This window comes from Dipteris shenzhenensis, chromosome 17 (genome assembly GCF_047967505.1).
Source record: "Dipteris shenzhenensis isolate YYH24624 ecotype China chromosome 17, Dip_SZ_1.0, whole genome shotgun sequence".
NCBI classification, from domain to species: domain Eukaryota; kingdom Viridiplantae; phylum Streptophyta; class Polypodiopsida; order Gleicheniales; family Dipteridaceae; genus Dipteris; species Dipteris shenzhenensis.
This window is the reverse complement of record NC_141612.1, coordinates 55,621,798-55,640,791: the sequence shown is the minus strand read 5'-3', so window position 1 is coordinate 55,640,791 and position 18,994 is coordinate 55,621,798. Positions and strand designations below refer to the sequence as shown.

The window sequence follows — 18,994 nt, the reverse complement described above, 5'->3', positions numbered from 1 at the left end:
AACAGCTTCAAGCACGTTCTCCTGGTGCTTGCTTTGGCAAGCTATTATGGTTGTCTGGGGTGCACCCCATGAGGCAAGGTATGATCTTTTCTTGACTTGGGTTTGCTATTGGGTGGTATGGACTCTATGCAATGACAGAAACCATAGGGTCTTTGGTAATCCATCCATTGCAAAGTATCACTTCTTTTAAGCATCTTTACAACAATTGTTCTTCGATTGTCTCCATGCTCGGGATCTCGAGTATCTTGCTTTCTTGTCATATGATGAGATCTTCTGATGTTGTAGCTGCATGTCCCCTACTTGGGGACTGCTTTTTCTAATAAAAAAACAAACACATTTCACAAAAGAAGTGTGTATGCAACATTGTTCGATGGTGCCATACATCTCTAGTTGAGAGGGTCATCAAGTGATTAACAATAATGTTATTAACACGAATGGCATCAAATTTCTTTGTCATGTCAAGCAAGCCATGGAACCATTATTTAGCGATATTGTGTCAAATAGTGGCAATCACATGAAATTTTTTTACATTGTCTCATGGTAAGTGATGGACCTATGGCTGTGACATGGTGAGGTTAGTGTGGGTCAGCAATGACATCAACCTTACTTTTGTCATAATCGTTAAATCAATAGGCATGGGAGCTCAACGATGTACATATGCTTGTGACAGAGTGAGATGCACATGGATTAATGATGCTATCTATTAACCATTCAAATATACATATCACATATTTTGCACTTTTCACATGGTTCAGCAATGTTGTCCTTTGGGTTGGGAGTGACGCTAGCTTCGATGCCCATTTACCGCCAATTTTTTTTGGTGAAAGTGCATCAATGGTAGTGCCATGATAATGATACTCAATTGTAGTACATGTTCCTTTTTCATGTGTCTAGCTCTTTAGCAAGTGTTTTGAGATCAACCTTATAGTTTTATGGGAACTAATCACAATTCGCATTGACAACCATGAGTTGATGGTAAGAGGTAAGTCAAATATGGTTTCCTCTAAGAGACAACAAATAGACACTATCAAGCTACACACTTTGGTGCACAATGAGCTAAAGTGGCCTTCTCATTTTAAAGGTGGTGAGAGTTTTAAGAAACTCCAACGGTTAAGACGCTAATACTTGTTTAAGTAAAATTTCATTGATTGGAGAAGGCTTAGAGTAACCAATGAAACTAGAGTGAGGTAGAGAAACCCATTTGTTATATCTTAGAAAATGCACTGTGTTATAGAGTATTGAACAATAATTAAGACTCAAAGCCTTTTTCTTTTGTTATGTATAGCTTGTGAGTACCCATCACTCACCATTCAAGCCTCTCCCATTATCCCTTGGTTTAATCATGCCCTTAGCCTCTTCCTTTTCACCCCTCTTCTTTTCTCCACAACTAATTAATAGGAATTTTGATTTAAAGTTCTCTAGGGGGACACTGGATTTGTAAATTGCAATGTTAGTAGAATAACCCTAAGGAAAAAGCCCTTGTAAAGGTTAGAAAGAACTCAAACGCCATGAAACGCATGCCTTCATAAACCCATGACTATGAAAATCCCTAAGCCCATGATAAACCCAGGACTTGCAGAACGACATTGTATCCCAGCTGCAGACGCCTGAGAAAAATGCCCGCCATGCGCGCCCTCCTCGTGCGAGCTCGCCCATGGCTGCAGCCAGCTTCCTACCCAGGCTTCCGCACCCTCGCCAAGCTTGAACAGCTGCAACAGCAACAGCAGCAGCAGCAGCAGGAACTCCTGCTGCCCCACCACTCCTTTTCTTCTATGGCCTCGGCATCTCCAGCTGCCTCCTCCAACTACATGCCTGGCCGCGCTGACGCCGCTGGGACAGCCCATTACGCCCAGAGAATCGGTTCTGCTGCAGGTTTGTGCTTTCCTTCTTGTGGACTGTTAGGTACGTAGCTGCATGATTGAGAAACTCAATGGCATTCCCTACCGGTTCTCGAAAAGCTCGCTTGTTGAGAGGTTTTGATTCAAAGGGATAAGTAAAGACATTGCTGGGCGGCTTCGTATTTCCACTATTAAACGAAGAAAAGGCTTGTGTCGATTCCTGCATTGTTGCAAGCTGTTTTAGGAAGGTCGGTTCGACGTTTCTCTCGACCTAACCTTGCATGAAGTCCACGCGTTCTCCACAGGTAATCGATGCTGCCACGGCAATTTTCGTGAGATAGGATTTTGGGTCTTTAAAAAAATTTAGGCTAATTGTAACCTTCGGAGGGATGCCATTTAGGGTGTCCGCCATTCTCATCATGGAGGGGACCTTTGCATAGGGTGCGTAGCGAGAGAGCATGAATGCTCGTAGAGGATATTAGAGCTAGCTAACAAATAATTTCTAAAAGAAAAAATAGGTGTAAAATCACGTTGAGGAGTTTCAAGTCTGGGTTCAAGCACTAGCTAGGGTCCTAAAGGAGGAAACTGGGATTAGTCCAGAGTGCCGATATTTGGGTGCTGATGAAGCCGGTGTAATGTCATAATAGCTAATCCTTGCTACACGTGATATTTAACCTTGTGAGTTACTGTTAGCCACACAATGTTTTTAGTGGAGTTATTGAGTTATTGTCATCTACATTGTTGTAGGATGAGTTTGGCCATGTTTGTGGATTCACCTAGACATATATTAATTCCTCTTGGTTTTGACTACAATTTGCATCATCCCAGGGCAAAGCACATTGATACTTCATTTGTGAGAAGGTTATTGAGATGCTTTATTTTTGAAGGGGATAATCCTGTGGATGCACCAAGTAATGACCAATTTTTTGCAGACAACCATTTTGCATTTTTGGGGGATTTGTGGGGTGTTCTTTTAAGTTTTGCGTGCCTCCGCTATAGTTAGGGTGCAGCTACGAGGAAGAATAAAGTACTAGCACTGAATGCCACAAACTTCACGCTTGGTACTCATATGGCAATGAAAATTGATTCTGTACTGCAGAGACTCTTTGGGATTCTGGACATCAAGTTTTGTAATTTGTGCAAGAGCATTGCCATGTATGATATGCACAAAAGTGGAAGTTGTAAACTCAAGACTAATCCATAAACTGATAGTGCTTCGATGGCCTTCATTTTGGCAGTTTCGTCTAGTGTCTAAATTCATGCGGGCTTTCTTCTCTGCATCCTGGCCAGAGCAGGCTATGCTCTGTCTTCAATAGATGGGGGTATGTGTGCCTTTGCTCGTTGTGTGAACAAAGTAGGATCCACTCCTATATAATGCTGCCTGAATGAGGCTGAAGAAAAACTACAACAAAGTCTTTATGTGGCCACACTTGCTTGTTGAAGCCTTCTGTAGTGCTCCAAGTAATGAATGGAGTAGGAAACTCAAATGATGAGTAGAATTGTACAATGCAACTACTGCAAAATTAAGTTATTGTAAATGGCTGCAGCTGGCCGAACTATGTAGTATCAAGTCATTACTCATGGTAAGTAATCAGCCTGCATATATAGTGGGCCATCCAACCAGCCCCCTATCCTATAAGATAGGAATAGGGGTTGACATTGACCTACATTTTGAAGTACGTCTGTAATTGAACTGTGTGTATATTTGTCTAAAATTTGTACAGGCCAACCTTCATTTTTGTAAAAGAATTTATTTGTTTGTTTGCTTGGAAAGGGGAGGGCGCTAGATATTGAATGGCAGAGCTTAAAACTAAAAATTGTTTGTTATATCTTTCTTTACCTTAGCTTATAACGATATGGAGACTGGGGGCTCACTTGCGTGCATATCTTTGGACTCATGTGCTGACCAGCAGTTGACCTATTAGCCTGTTGCCATGCCATGTGGTAAGTCTGCAGGTTGATTTATTCAGCCGAACAATGGCTTTATTCAGGTTGCCATATAGCACCTAGAATAACATGTTATTCCCCCTTCAAACAGTGTGCATGGGCCAAATGCTGTAGTGATTGCACGGTTGTTTGTTTCCCTTTATTGCAAATAGTTTGAAATGCCGAATTTTTTTAATTCCAAGTATTTAATTGTGATATGGGGACCTAAACTTCTTTTGTGATGCTCTAATAGGCGAATGCCATACTCAACCCCTTGATACACAAGTAATCAATATCTGAAACTGTTGTCATTCTATGGACAAATATTGAACTCTTTTAAGTATACCATAAGAGATTCGAGGCCGATCATTATAGATTCTAAATATGCAATCTTCATGGCTGCCTGCAGTTATTGAGAACATAAGTGGACCTTTTTGACTTAATGTGGGGCATGATGCAATCCTGGCCTGAAATTCAATCCAGAAATTGACGTTCTTGCTTTGAATTGCTGCTAGTAAATTAGAGTAAGACTATGCACAGCACAACACACAAGGGTCCAGAACCAGATTCCGTGATCGACCACCCCGAAGGTATCTTTCTTTATTGCTTAATGATCAGAGTACATAGCTCGCAGCCAGCTGCTGCGTTCACACAATTCCAGATACATTTTACAAAGGGAAGAGAGACTGTGGATAGAACCAGCCCTCCAAGCTTGTCATGTGCCACTTTTAATTATTCTAATTACTTCCTAATTACATGCCAATGACAAGGCAACTTTAGAGCCTTCTAAGGCCACGGTCACATATGCACCTCCTAGCTGCTTGCTAAGTTCCATAAAACTAGGAGAATAAACCACTCTTGAAAAGCTGCAACAATTAATTAAATGCACATAGACATGGTACCCATTGATGGGTAGCTCTTGCATGCAAAGTCAATACTTAGAATAATTGTAGTCACTGTGGGTGTCCCCACCATGCAAAACAATGCACACATTAATTCTTTTGTTGACCTCCCTCTTTGATCGTGGTTAAGAACCTTGACCGAGGTCAACATGCTTAACCCTGTCAAATCCCTGCTGACCATAGTCAGCACTCTGTTTGACTGGAGTCAACGCTCCTTGGTCGAAACCAAGACTGCTTGACCAACGTCAATGCTTTGACCAAGTAGGAGAAAGGTCAACTTTGTATTTCCTCAGAGTATCTACAACTTGGTGACATTCCCTTGGCTCCTAATCAGTTGACCTCAGCTGAAAAGCCTCTTTGTGAATATCCAAAACTTGTGGATAATCAGAAAACGTGTCTTCATCCATCCACTTGGCATTCAGTGCCGAACTTGACTAGGTACCTATAAATTACCTTGCCTTGGGGACCCGTGCATACTGTATGATACACGATCTGCTTTGGCTACTTCTGGTGGATCTTCCAATATAGGCTTTGTAGGCTCCGGCCCTTGATATTTCTTTAGAAGCGTCGCATGAAATGCATTGTAAATTTTCCAATGCTTTGGTAACTCCTATCTGTAAGCCACCTCATTATTTCATCTGTGACCTAGAAGGCCATAGTACTTGGTAAGCTGGCATAGCCTGGCTTTCTCAAGCTTTAAAGTATCCAATCCCCTCGCTTGAGGTCTAGTTGTCTTCTATGCTTAACTGCAGCTTTCTTATGTTTCTCTTGGGATCTCTGTATTGCTGTTTGCACTGTCTGAATGCTGTTTGGAGATCCCTGACATACTGATCAGTGGCAAAAATCTCATATTTGGTCCTGAAGATTGGTGGCAGCTTCCAGCGCCTGCATTCGGGCCTTTACTGTCCTTGGAGAGATACATTCTATTAAAATAAATGTAAAAATTAAAAAAAAAAACTGTCTGAAGGCTTTGGCGATGACCAATGAATAGTTGCTTCTCAACTGTGCGCTCTCCCTGCCTCTGATTAAGCACCCCCAGCCCAACTCAGGTTTACATCACTCACGATGGCTATGAGTTCATCTGGTAGTGTTGAGCTGAGCATAAAGTGCGCAAGGAGACCCTCATGATAGGCGGTTCTCAGCTTTGAATCAACTCGATCAGCTTCCTTCACTTATCAGTTCCAGACAAGATTGTCACCATAGAAGAACCTTGCTGCCCATGTGCTTTTTGAGGTCAATGTATCTCGGAGGTCTATAATGAACTACGCCTCATTGCCCTTCCTCGCCTGGAATATTGCTTGGAAATTTGAATCATGCACAGCAATTCTGCGATTGCATGGAACTTATGTGGCGAAGGATGCACGTTCTCCTCATACAAGTCACCCCCTGACTCGGCCAAGCCAACATGGATCGTAAGCCGATCGCGTTTACAAATCATTGACGTAGGTCGTAGGTCAATGCTTAATTGACCTGGTTTGTGCCCACTGGTTGTCAGGCTAGCTACACTGTCTTCCAAAAAGGGAGTAGTCTTGGATTTCGTGACGTAGAGAACCAGTCGGAGTGCACGCCTCGGTGGCTCTTGCGTGTAGAGACAAACTTTGGACGAAAGGCGAGTAGAATTGTGGCTCCCTCAAATTGAAGCGGCAATTGTGTGTGCTCTTTAAGCCTTGTCTTCCAAGAACATGCATAGCTGCTTCGCGTCTGTACACGATCTCGTGAGCTGTGGTAACAAGGTGTTTGCACATGACATCGTTAGCATGGGCTACCTCGGACGCCTCTCCACCATATGCACAGCAAAACCCACGTAAACAATTGTGCTTCCCATCCGTCTTGCATCGTCACGCTTGTAGACAACCGCGAACCAGGAATAGTTTACTAGCACGTGACACATTTTTATATAAGCAGGATGCCATGTGGGTGACAAGAAACAAACAAATCCATAATTGCAACAAAATTGTAGGATTGAGTTATACTTGCAGGTAGGTGTACTTTGGAAGCATTAAACGGTAGAGAACGTGTAACCTGCTAGTTCAGAGAAACAAATTCAAGTTTTTTGAAATCTGAGAGGTTGCATTTCTGTACTAGGCTTATCTGTTGACAGTTTTGCTCTACCCTTTAGTGTTGTTTACTACCTCATTTGGTTCCATTGTCTATTTGTCGGGGGGCTTGTTGTATATCTATGGCTTGCACTTTGTTTTATTTCCTTTTGAGATTCTTGTTACTGAATGTCCTCTTTTATATTGACAAAGACAATTCCAGTCCCATTTTGTGAGAAGTTCTGTTTGTGTAACGTTATGTCTGTGTCTTTTATGCATTTTGCAGGACCTGGTCACTTCAGAAACTTGAAATGTGGTGGTCCAACTGGGGATCTTGTTGTATCATCTATTGGTATTGGAACTTATCTTGGTTCAGACAGTGACTCAGAAGATAGAGAATATATTGAATCGGTAACAAGAGCCTTGACCCTCGGCATTAACATAATTGACTGGTAAGCATTCAGTGCCTCCTGTAATAGCACTGCAGGTCCTAGTGGTCTTGCCTTGTTTTATTGCGGATTTTATCAGAATCATGGGGATTTCAATTGAGTGATGAATTGTTTTATAAGGCCTATGTATTGGATATAGAAAAGCCCCTGGTAGCGATCTTGTCTTGTTTCAGTGTGGATTTATCAAGTTTCTTGGGAATTTCAAATCTTAATTGAGTGTTGGAGACCTTGATTGGATTGGAAAAGGGCTGCTACTTATGACCTTGGCTGCTTGGTCAGTTTGAAGTTTCAGTTTTCAATGAAAATTCTTGTGAGGGCTTTGTGTTGGATTTGGAAAAGTAAATGCTATCAGGTGGGAGACTTCTGATGTCAGCACCCTAGAATTATTGTTTTTCTTTATACCAATTTAGAAAATGTGGATATTAAAGCTCTATTAAAAGAATTGTTTCAGACCTAGCATGCATGTGTTGGCTGAAAGTGTTTGATACTGGGAAACTTTGCAGTGCAAGCAATTACCGTAACATGCGAAGTGAATTAGCCGTTGGACAGTGTTTGACAAGGGCCATCAATCAGGGGATCATCAAAAGAAATGAAGTGATTGTTTGTACAAAAGGAGGCTTCTTATCTTTTGATTACAGGGAGGATATCGAGCCTCGCACATATATCGAAGATACCTACGTGAAAACTGGTCTTTTTCAGTGGGGTGAATTTGTGGGAGGATGCCATTGCCTTTCAGCACCTTATATTAAGAATCAGGTGAGGTCTTAGAAATTAGCACCTCCCACAACTTACACGTTCTGGTTGGCCCACTTGTGAAAGTTGAGTTTTGATGTGGAGTTCGTGCATTTAGTTTTTTTAGAAGTAGGGTTCTGCATGCATTCTGTTAAGCTATTGCCTCATGTTATCTGATGTTTATACAAAGCTGATAACGTAGTTTTCATTCACTTTGACGTTTTACTCTGAAGGTTTTAAGGTGCTCTTCCCTCCCCTCTCAGGGTAATGGTAATGAATTACACACATTCTATGCAATTCCTTAAGCCTGCCTTGGATTCTTCTTACATATATTATATGCAAGTCCTTAAGCCTGCCGTGGATTCTCTTTAGTTAGGTATACATGGCTTGTAACATGCTTTGACCTTGTGTTTGAGGTTTGCTTCAAGTGTTATGCTTTAGTTGAAAAACTTAGTGCATTGCTTGACGGTGATATAGTGACGATTTCTTCTTCCCTTAGCCCACCATGCATACTTTGGTCAACTTTGGGATGTGCCACTAATAAATTGCATATTGCAAGGTTTCCAATGAAGTGCAAAGTAAGAGTAGAGACTATGGCATTGAACACATGAAGAGTGTCCTAGTCTAGTCTATCAAAACAAAAATGGCAATCCATGCATGCTGAGATCACCTCCCCACCTGTGAGCCCCCAAACGAGGAGCACATAAGGGCAGGTGTAAAGCAGCATCCGTTGGGACAGAGAGATGCCACGTGGATAGCAAGGAAGGCTGCCACGGGGCCAGATCTGACAGGGTTAGCAGGGCTTGCACATGGGTAGCATGCTGGCTACCATGTAGGAGCAATAGATGGCCCTGGAAGAGGGCAAAGGTTCAGGTACTAGAAGGCCCTGCAAGCAGTACACATGGACTGTGAGGGCTGATGTGCTGGAACAGGTTGGGCCAACAGGCAACTGCCACATGGCAGTCAGGTGGCAGTCTGGAGCAGGTTTGGTCGGCAGTTTGGAGCAGATGCTCGTTGGGCCAGTCGACCTGGTCAGCTATTTTTGGGGGCATTCAGCCCTACATAAGGGGCCCTAGACTTGACTCTTTCACTCATTTATAGAGCCTCACAATTTGCTGCCTTGCAGAGCAGTAGGGAGGCCAGGAGGTCATCCAGAGGTGCCTCAGCATTGGCTGCATTCAAAGCATCAGGGAGGCCCAAGCATTTAGCAGTCTAATGTGCAGATCACCTTCCAGGGGGAAGAGCAGTGCTTTGCAGAGATACATTCACGTTTCCTCGTGCCTCATCCAGTGGCTGCAGACAGGAGCAGCAAGGAAGTCAAGGAACAGAACAGTACAGTGCTTCACTATTGTCTGTCCATTGGAGCAGCAAGGAGGTCTGTAGGAAGGGCATCTACTCAGCCCACAGAACCTCCTGTAGAGCATGCAGGCTGACAGAGTTTGAAATGAAGGTTTTATTTTAGAACGTTTCGTGCATGGGAGGCATGATGAATTTGCACGTCTTGGTGACCTGTTACTCAGCTGAGACATCAGTTAGACATGTAAGTATTGTGCTGTTTGGCCTTGAGGATGCACTTTAAATATTAGGAAATAGGTGATGGAGGGAGGAGACAAGTTTGAGGAAACAATACAAGCAGCCTACAATGTACATTTAACATTATCAACAAGTCTTGTATACACATTGTTAGCGATCGTTGGCCCCACCTGTGAACCCCATACGAGGGGACACTGAATCCTCATCACCAGCCATGTCTTGAATGGAAGACGTCAACGGGTATATCGTAGTAGCTAGTCCCTGCTATGCATGATGGAGTTTATGGTTTTCAACCTTATGAGTGACTATCATGAGATTGAAACTGCACTATGTGTTGTGTTTTTAGAGGATGAGATCTGTAGGCTAGGCAGGTTGGGCAGGGATGGTGCTGCAGTCCTCACTGGGCGACTGCCAGTAAATTAGGATTGCAGATTGCAACCAGTAGGAGCAGCAGATGCGGAGCAGGTTTGCAGCAATGCAGGTGCTTGGAAGGCTTGCAGGACTGACCTGTTCAGTCAGCAAAACGGGCAGGTACAGTTGGCTTGCTGGTCGGGTCAGCACATGGACAAAGTCGGTTGACTTGTTCACAGACCAGGGCGGCCTGATCTGGTTGGCTGAACTTGGTTCACCGGTTTAGGGCTTCATGATTGTATTGCTCTTCCCATAAAAAATACCCATCACATCATAGTATAAAAGATGTGATCTTGCATTCAAGACTTATATCTAGATGAATCTGGCCAGGTACATGCCCAATTTAGGTAGCGAGATTGAGGCCTATAGTGGAGTCATTAGGGGATACAGGCCTCCCAAGGACAAGTCTAGTCGTGAATCTATATTTTTTAGGTCATGCATTTATGGGAATGTGGGTATTGCAAAGCCTAGCCAAGTTTTTAGTGCTTCACATTAGGTCCTAAGATTGAAAGGTTCAATGGATAATGTGGACTGATGATTGTGTGATGAATTTAGTAGTTTTCCGTGGTATAATAAAGAGACTTTGTATCTTGCAAATAGAGTGTCTGATGTGACATGCAGATGTCAAGATTAGGTTAGGGGACCCATCTCCTAAAAATGTGGAACAGACCACTTTCTGTTTTTTGTCAAACCTCGATGCTGTCTTGTTGTCCAAGTCTCGTTTGGTCTAGTGGAGCTAATCTTGTTCCAACCATCGCTTTTCTAAAAGTTGGGAAGAAGGGAAGGATCACTGCAAGACTAACTGTGGAAGCCATGCATGTCACTCTCCTATGACCTCACTCCAACCCCCTCAAGTTTCAACCTCGTCTATATAAACAGGAGCCTCCCTTCATTCCCCATCGCCATTTTTCGGGTGAAGCAGTGCACCCTGCTGCGCACACAAACTATGTGACTGTCACATGCACCCCTGCACTCGGGGTGCAAGGTGACAACTGGCTACATCGACAAGTGCCAATAGCTCCCTAATATAGGAGATTTTGTCATATGTTGTGACCCCATTGTGAGCCCTAGGCCAGGGACAGTCAAGCATGAGCTAAGTGTTTGCATCCTAGGGTTTTAGCTAGATTTAGGTCGCAATCTTGGGTAGGAGCCCAAAAGGACCCCCAAGGGATGGACTAAGTAATAGCAACCAAGGATGGAGCCCCAGAAGGGCCCTAGAGGCAGCTCTACAACAAGGGAAATGGGCCGGGGTAAGGCATATTTTATAGGTGGCCTCGTGCCCCTCTCTAGGCAGCTTGGAGGGGGGCTTTTATTCCCGACCAGCCAGCCAACCAGCCGACTGGCTGGTCGGCTATTTCTGGCTGGTTGGGGCCAGCCAACCAGCCCCTCCAGCCCCCTATAATAGGGGAGGCTTGCTGCCTCATTTCAGCATCCAGTGCCCCTCAGTTCCAGCCTCCTACACTAGCCCCAGAGCAGCCTCAAGCCCTCCAAAAATCCTCTGCAAGACAGCAGCAAGTTCAGCAGTCCTTTGGGTGATTCAGGGTGCCTACACAGCTCCATAGCCAGGGTTCGAAGGGGTTTCAGTTTCAGCAGCTTTCTTTTCCAGTTTTCAGCTCTTTCTCAGTTGTATCTTCAGCTCTCTTTAGCTCCACATCTCTTAGCTTCCATATAGATCTCTCAAGCTCTATATCTCAGATTTCTGTCATCCCTTCTTCTCTCTCACTCATGCAGCTCCGCTGCATTCCCGGGGACAGCACAAGCCTCTTTAATAGCCTTGCACAGTGGTCTACATGTACGGTGTGGGCAGGATTGGCCTTGGTCGAGTTTGGGCTGTTTCTCAAGCATTCATGTGTCAGCTCTCCGTGTTGAAGGGTCATCCTTGGAGTTGCCTCCCGTGCTTTTTGAAGGAGTGTTATTTGTATATTTTGCAGTTCTCCAAGGATAAAGCAAATTCTTCCCTATTGTGGGAAGGGGGCCCTTAGTGGGTATAGGGAGGGAGGCAATGCAAAGAGCAGGCTCCAAGGGGTGGAGCCTGTAACATGCAACGGTTAATGCTCGTGTAATCGCAGTGAGACCTTCTTTAAACCATTTTGTGCGGCATATGCGTATGCACCACAGAGAGGAAGAGAGAGCTTTAGGGTTAAAGAGAGAATGTAGACGACACTCTTTGCTGCTTGGGTTCTTCCTGGCTGGGCGAATTCAGTTTTGTTGCTGCTGAGACTGTGTGCTGCTGTACCAGCCCTCTTGGAGCCTCAAATCCTTGTCGACTCTCTTCCTGGAGCTACTTTAGCTGGTCGCCCACTTCTTGGCCACCTTCCAGCTTGAACTTCCATTCATTTGGTTATTGGTTTCGTGTGCTACTGCTCAATTCTGCTGTAGACAGTTTTCAAATTTGGTTTCCTTATCTGTTGGATCGATGCTCTCTTCTTCCCACATGAAGGGAACTGCTGGACAGAAAATTCAGAAGTGATATTGGTTGTGTAACATGTTTGCTTACCAATTGAAGGATACTCTCAATAGTGTGGTGGTATAAGCTGTGGTCGTGCAAGATCTCGGAATCTATCTTTGTAAAAGGGACTCTCTCTATTGTGAGAGCCTATCGGAATCCCTGTGGTTTTGTGTGTAAGTTTTTTAGTCTGGGATTCCTGTTGTCGTCATTGGTATCCAATCTTATAAGAAGGTTATTATATTGATTATAGAAGCTTACGAGCAGGGGTCGCACCTTCACCTCTAGTTGATGTCCTATGTACTTCTGTTTTGGATGTTTAAGGGTGGTAAAACTTAAGGTTTGTTGTGTTTATAAATTATAAGTAAGTTCTGGTAATTCTAAGTAATGGCTACGATCTATCGCTTCATGCTCATTCCAGCAGTAGCCTTTCTCTTCTCCCAGTCTTTGTCAGCCACACTTGGCTGTGTTTTATCCAGCACCTGCTGGAGGTTTCGTGCTCATCCTTGTACTATTGTTTTCCCACGTAGATGGATGAACAGACTGAGTATTTTTGTGAAGTTCTTTCTGCAGCTATATCTCCTGCATATCTATTTTACTCTGGGTTCATTAAACATTTACAGCGTACTGTTGGGTCATTAAACATTTACAGCGTACTGTTGGGTGTGTGTAGATTTTGTGTTTGTTTTCTGCTACAGCAAGCACTTGACCTCTGGCTCAAATGACATGTGGATGGCATCGATCCCTTATTCTACTCTATCTGACCCACTTAGTATTGATACATAGGAGTTGTGTGAACTTCTCAAAGGTCAACCGTCGAAATACCTTAGTGAATAGGTTTGCTAATTGACTTTCATAGACAATGGGTCAGGTGAATTTCTTCATTGTTGGCTTGATGCCCGGATAATAAGAAATATCGATGTGCTTCGCCTGCCCATAATCTTTTGGATTCTTTGCTAAAACGATTACACTCATGTTATCACAAAAGATTGTAGTTGCTTCCTCTTGATTGAACCAAGTTCACCTAGAACCCTTTGCACTAGTACTGTTTCACAAGCGCATTTTGATACGACAATATATTTGTTGTCGACAAAGCAATAATGTACTGCCTTCTTGCTTGACCATAATATGCAATTTTGATTGAGTGAGACTGTAAAACCTGTTGTTGACGTTGCCTCTTTACATCCATCCCAATTTGTATCACAGAATACCGTGAGATGTGGTCTTTCGCCCATACCTTCAAACATGAAAGTTAATTCTCTGTTATCTTATTGTGGTAACAAAAAGCAGCCCTTATGTAGGACGCCACTTGTTCAGCTTACTGGTTGGAAATAATATGTAGATCTCTCTCTTGTAAGATGCCATCTTTTCTTTCCCCTTTCAAAGGGTTTTTGAGGCTGCCATGTTCTACCGCTCCTATTCTGCTGGAGCTCCTTAAAACATCTTATTTTGTATTGAAATCTGTTTAAATTTAATTCCGCCTTTTTCTTCTTGGATTTTAAGATGGCTTTCCTAAGTGTGTGTGTGTGTGTGTGAGAGAGAGAGAGAGAGAGAGAGAGGATCATCCTCATTGGCCAATTTTTTCTTCTACGGGAGACCAAAAGATTGTTTTTGAGACTTGAAAACCTTACAAGACACTCCTTTTCTCATAATTGAGAAGTTGTTTGGAGCCATTGGTGTTGGTGTCATGCATGTGCATGTGCAGGTGCAGGCGTGTGTGCATTTGTGTTATTGTCTGAGAGATGTGTGTGAGAGAGAGAGAGAGAGAGAGAGAGAGAGAGAGAGAGAGACTTCATGCTGATGAGATTCCTTGTGAATTTTCTGAGTGTTCAGCTGGAGTTGAGCAGGAGGAATTTTAATTTGGACACAATTGATATTTACTTTGTTCACAATCCAGAGATCCAGCTCAGTGTTGTATCACGCCAGCAAGTGCTTACACGCATCAAAAATGCATTTGCTGCCCTCGAAGAATGTGTGGCAGATGGGAAGATCACAATGTATGGTGTAGCTACTTGGAATGCTTTTAGGGTTAATTCCGGAGCCAAGAACCACCTTTCACTTGAAGAACTAGTGTCTTATGCCAAAGAAGTTGGTACACAATCTATTCCTTTGAAGTTTTCTGGGCTTTTGTGTTTGTAGGTTTTTTAAGGCTTGAGCTTACTTTTTTGATCTTTAGAATAACAAAAATTATAAATTTGTATGATTGGACTTATTCTAGTCTTACAAAGGTATATACTTTTTTGATTTTGATGAAATTACAAGGATTGCTTTGCTTACTTAAAAGTATTTCTTTTCTGTTATGTGCTATTTATCTGTTATGACTTGATAGCATGATAGCATTTTCTAGTTATATGACGTATTAAGATGACATTTGTGGGGATGTCATAGTAGCTAGTCCCTGCTATGCGTGATGGAGTTTATGGTTTTCAATCTTATGAGTGACTCTCGTGAGATTAAAACTGCACTATGTTGTGTTTAGAGGATGAGTTTGGGAATGTTCGTGGATTCATCTAGGTATATGCTTCTGCCGTATTTGCGGACATGCAAATTTCACCTTGTGAAGTTTTCGTCCAAGTTGCGGCCTGCTGGTATTGTGATAATTCTTTCTATCTTAAATGGTGCGTTGCCCTTTCAGCTAGTTTAGATCTAGATGCTCGTTTGGGAGAGACTAAAATGAAATCATTTAAACTTCACAAGCAGTTGTAGCTTGAATGAAGAGATTTGGACTACTTTATGATTAGCCTTCTCCTTTAGTGCTAGCCTTCATCATGGCTGAGTTTGCACTTCACCTCCGGAGTGCCGGCAGAAACTCAGTACGAAGACTTTGTATAAATGGATGCTCAAGTATGTGTGGGTGTGTGGATTTGTATTTGTGAGAGCATACTTTTATACTATGGTCTACACCCATTGTTAGGCGCTTATGACGTGAGTGGGGATGTCATAGTAGCTAGTCCTTGCTATGCGTGATGGAGTTTATGGTTTTCAATCTTATGAGTGACTCTTGTGAGATTGAAACTGCACTATGTTGTGTTTTTAGAGGATGAGTTTGGGAAAGTTCCTGGATTCATCTAGGTATATGCTTCTGCCGTATTAGCGGACATGCAAATTTCACCTTGTGATGTTTTCATCCAAGTTGTGGCCTACTGGTATTGCGGTAATTCTTTCTATCTTAAATGGTGCGTTGCCCTATCAGCTAGATTTAGATTTAGATGCTCGTTTGGGAGAGACTGAAATGAACTGGTGTAACTTCACAAGCAGTTGTAGCTTGAATGAAGAGACTTGGACTACTTTTTGATTAGCCTTCTCCTTTAGTGCTAGCCTTCGTCATGGCTGAGTTTGCCCTTCACCTATGGAGTGCCGACAAAAACTCAGTACGAAGACTTTGTATAAATGGATGCTCAAGTATGTGTGGGTGTGTGGATTTGTATGTGTGAGAGCATACTTTTATACTATGGTCTACACCCACTGTTGGGCGCTGATGATGTCAGTGGGGATGTCATAGTAGCTAGTCCCTGCTATGCGTGATGGAGTTTATGGTTTTCAATCTTATGAGTGACTCTTGTGAGATTGAAACTGCACTATGTTGTGTTTTTAGAGGATGAGTTTGGGAATGTTCCTGGATTCATCTAGGTATATTCATTAAATATCATTTTTACAGTATATCTTTATGGTACTTGTATTTTCCCACCACGTTATGACTTGAGTTGAGCTTGTTTTTCGTATGTTGGAAATTTCATTCAGGTCGTGGCTGCTAGTTTTGCTAATTTCTTTTATTGTTGGTAATTTCCTTCAAGTCATGGGTGCTAATGAAGCTAATTTTCCTTATCCTTAGTGGTGCATTTATCGCACCAGCTCTTTTCTCTGAGTATTTCTAGGCTTAACTGTCAAATTCATTGTTGTGGTTAATCAAGACTGTACTTATGACCATAACCATTAGTTCCTGAATCTGTCCTGGCAGTCTGCAGATCATTAGATTTTGTATTTTAGTTAATTATTGAAGTTGTGTGCATGCGCACATTTTCAAAGCTGTGCACCAGTCCCTGAATTTGGACTGCTAATGGGGGGATATCATAGCTTCTTATGCATGCTCTGTCTGGTGGAGTCTATGTTTTCAAACTAGAGTTAGGTTCTCCAAGCTGAAGGTAATTGACCTACTTCCATAACTTTTTCATTTGGGGGTGGGTCGGGGGCGAGGACAGGGGGAGAAGATCATCATTTCAAAGTCGTGCAGCTGCCTTTCAACTTGAAATTGCAAGAAGCTGCCAATGCAGCAACTCAGTCTGTGAGGGGAAAGCGGATGCCTCTTCTCCACGCTGCACATCATCTTGGTCTTTCAGTCATCGGGTCTGCCTCATTAAATCAGGTATGAGGTGGTGTGCTGTAAGAGTATTCTTATGATGAATCGCTTTCAAGTCCATGGAATAATTTTGCAGAGAACTTACATTTGTTTTTATGGTGTTTTATTCTTGGCGTAGGCGAATCTTTTAAAGGACTTAACTGCAGAAATAAAGGACAAGTTCCCAGAGATAGGAGACAGGCGAACAGAAGCACAGTTGTCTCTCCAGTTTACTCGTACCACTCCTGGTATCATGACTTCGTTGGTAGGAATGCGCAGGGTAATGCATGTTGAAGAGAATGCTGCCTTAATCAGCCGGCCTGCAACCAGTCGTGCAACTTAAAAAGCTCCCTACTCATAGCCTCTTTTATTACACAACTTTCTAGAATATCTTATCGGCCCATAGGGACATGGGCCTGTGTGTGACCTTAGGAAAGTATCTTGGTTTTTGGTATGCCCTTGGCTTTCAGTATCAAGGATTATGCAAGAACCTGGAAATTCTGAGCGTTACAGTTTGATTGTGGATGGCAAGATCAGACATGTTTGGGATGAGGGATATGAAAAAATAGCTTCAAGCAAAGATATTGTTGTGGATCTATCACGGTGGTTAAGACATACTTGTCCTCGCATACCCCCGTGTGTGTGTGCACGCCCATGTGTGCATGTATGTGTTTTTCACCTCAAAAAAAGTTGTGCATGTGTGCACGTGTGGGAGGCGTGCAAAAAAACACATGCGTACGTGCAGAGAGAGAGAGAGAGAGAGAGAGAGAGAGAGAGATGTCTCACCTTGGATAACTATGCCCAAGTATCAAGTAAAAGTGAACCTTGCAGTGTGTGTGGGTCCTATTGGCGTCCCAGCTTGTATATAGGTGTCCTTGGAGCATGTTTGAGATCAGTTGTTGGTCTACTCTTCTTTGCTCAGTAAGATGAACTTGTGGGCATCGTGAGGTATTGTTATGCCGGGATAGAGCTCAAGAATTCTTTGTCAAGCCTCTCAAGAGTCTGGCATCTTTGGAGAATAGGCTCTGCTTCTCAGGCCCCATGGTTTGCGGTCCTTTTCTAGCTGTCGGCTTGGTGAGTCTGTGTGTTGGGTAAGATCTCATACGAGGAGGGTAGGATAGTGAGTCAATTATTTCAGTTATTTCTTGGAAGTTGTGATCCCTCTTGTTAATGGCAGTGTACACAATTTTCATATCTTACGGCCTAGATCTTGAGGCTTGCAAATCTACATCAGCAACCGATGTATTGCATGTGAGATGAACTTGTAAGTCTTTTGGTGGTTGGATGAAACTATCCTCGGTCAAGTGAAGGAATGCCACTTTGGTGATGTGTCATGGTGAGGAGGCCCATGTATCTTGATTGCATACCTTATCACAATGTAGGGACATCGAGAGAGAATTGGTATGGGGAGGTGGTAAATAGTATAGGCATGCCACAAAAGTTAGTAGTCCTTGCACACCAACAATCCCCGTACCGTTATGTTGCTAATTGCATGGATGTGGAAAAAGGCTTTGTAAGGGACAAGACGCGCACTTACTTTGGTAAGTGTGTTGGTCTTGGATAAGATGGTCCTAATATTAATTATCTAAATTGAGCATGTGGGCCTTGTTGGGGCTTGAGTTGGTATCCTTATGTTGTTTGAGCCTTTCAATACTTTGTTGTACCCAACAAGATGAACTTGTCTAGTTTGGGCATTATAGAGAGGGTGCAGTTTGGGCATCGTAGAGATGACTAGGTGTTGTGATTATTGTGCGATGGGCAAGAGCTTAGGATCTTATGTCTAATTTCTTGCAGGTTTGGTGTTCATGGAGAATGGGCTTTGCTTGCGAGGTCGTGTAGTGTCCTTGTGTGGGTTGACTGCCCTTGTGTGGGTTGACTGTTGGGTAGAGGTAGCATAGTGTTGGCGTGGAGGTCAATGATTTGATTCAAGTCGAGCATGTGTAGGTCAACCTTGAATTACATGATCATCGGTTTCCACTTATTTTAAATGGCAAAATGTAATCAATCTCTAATCTCTATGGCATCATTTGACCTTATTGTTGTGGCTTGCCCAATTTGATTTTGTGAAATGATGTCCAAAGTCACCCTGTGGCTATTTGGACCACACGACGTGGATTTGGTATGCTCTTTGGTCGAGTGAGTTTTGGTAAAGAGACCCATGTTTATTGAATGTGGACTTGCCAAAGAATGCCATTGGGATGTTGATTTACAAATCGTTGACCTACCATAGGTTGTAGGTGTAGTGTTGAAATAATTGTCATAGGATATAAACATGCTAAAAGATTTTAACCATGAACGAATCCACAATTGTTGTTTTCTTGTGTTGGTAATTGCATGCATGAGGAAAGAAGCCTTTGTCTACCAACCTCAGCATGGCCACATTGT

General features: G+C 42.9%; 1 protein-coding gene across 1 annotated transcript; it reads left to right on the top strand.

Annotated features, from left to right (window-relative positions):
* Positions 1 to 1,526: 1,526 nt before the first annotated feature.
* On the top strand, positions 1,527 to 17,293 carry LOC147892331 (uncharacterized). The gene is made up of 6 exons (XM_087388796.1): positions 1,527 to 1,872; positions 6,989 to 7,154; positions 7,655 to 7,907; positions 14,107 to 14,365; positions 16,473 to 16,636; positions 16,749 to 17,293. The coding sequence occupies exons 1-6, from the start codon at positions 1,617 to 1,619 to the stop codon at positions 16,950 to 16,952; spliced, it is 1,302 nt and encodes a 433-aa protein (XP_087244922.1). The 5' UTR covers positions 1,527 to 1,616; the 3' UTR covers positions 16,953 to 17,293.
* Positions 17,294 to 18,994: the final 1,701 nt, after the last annotated feature.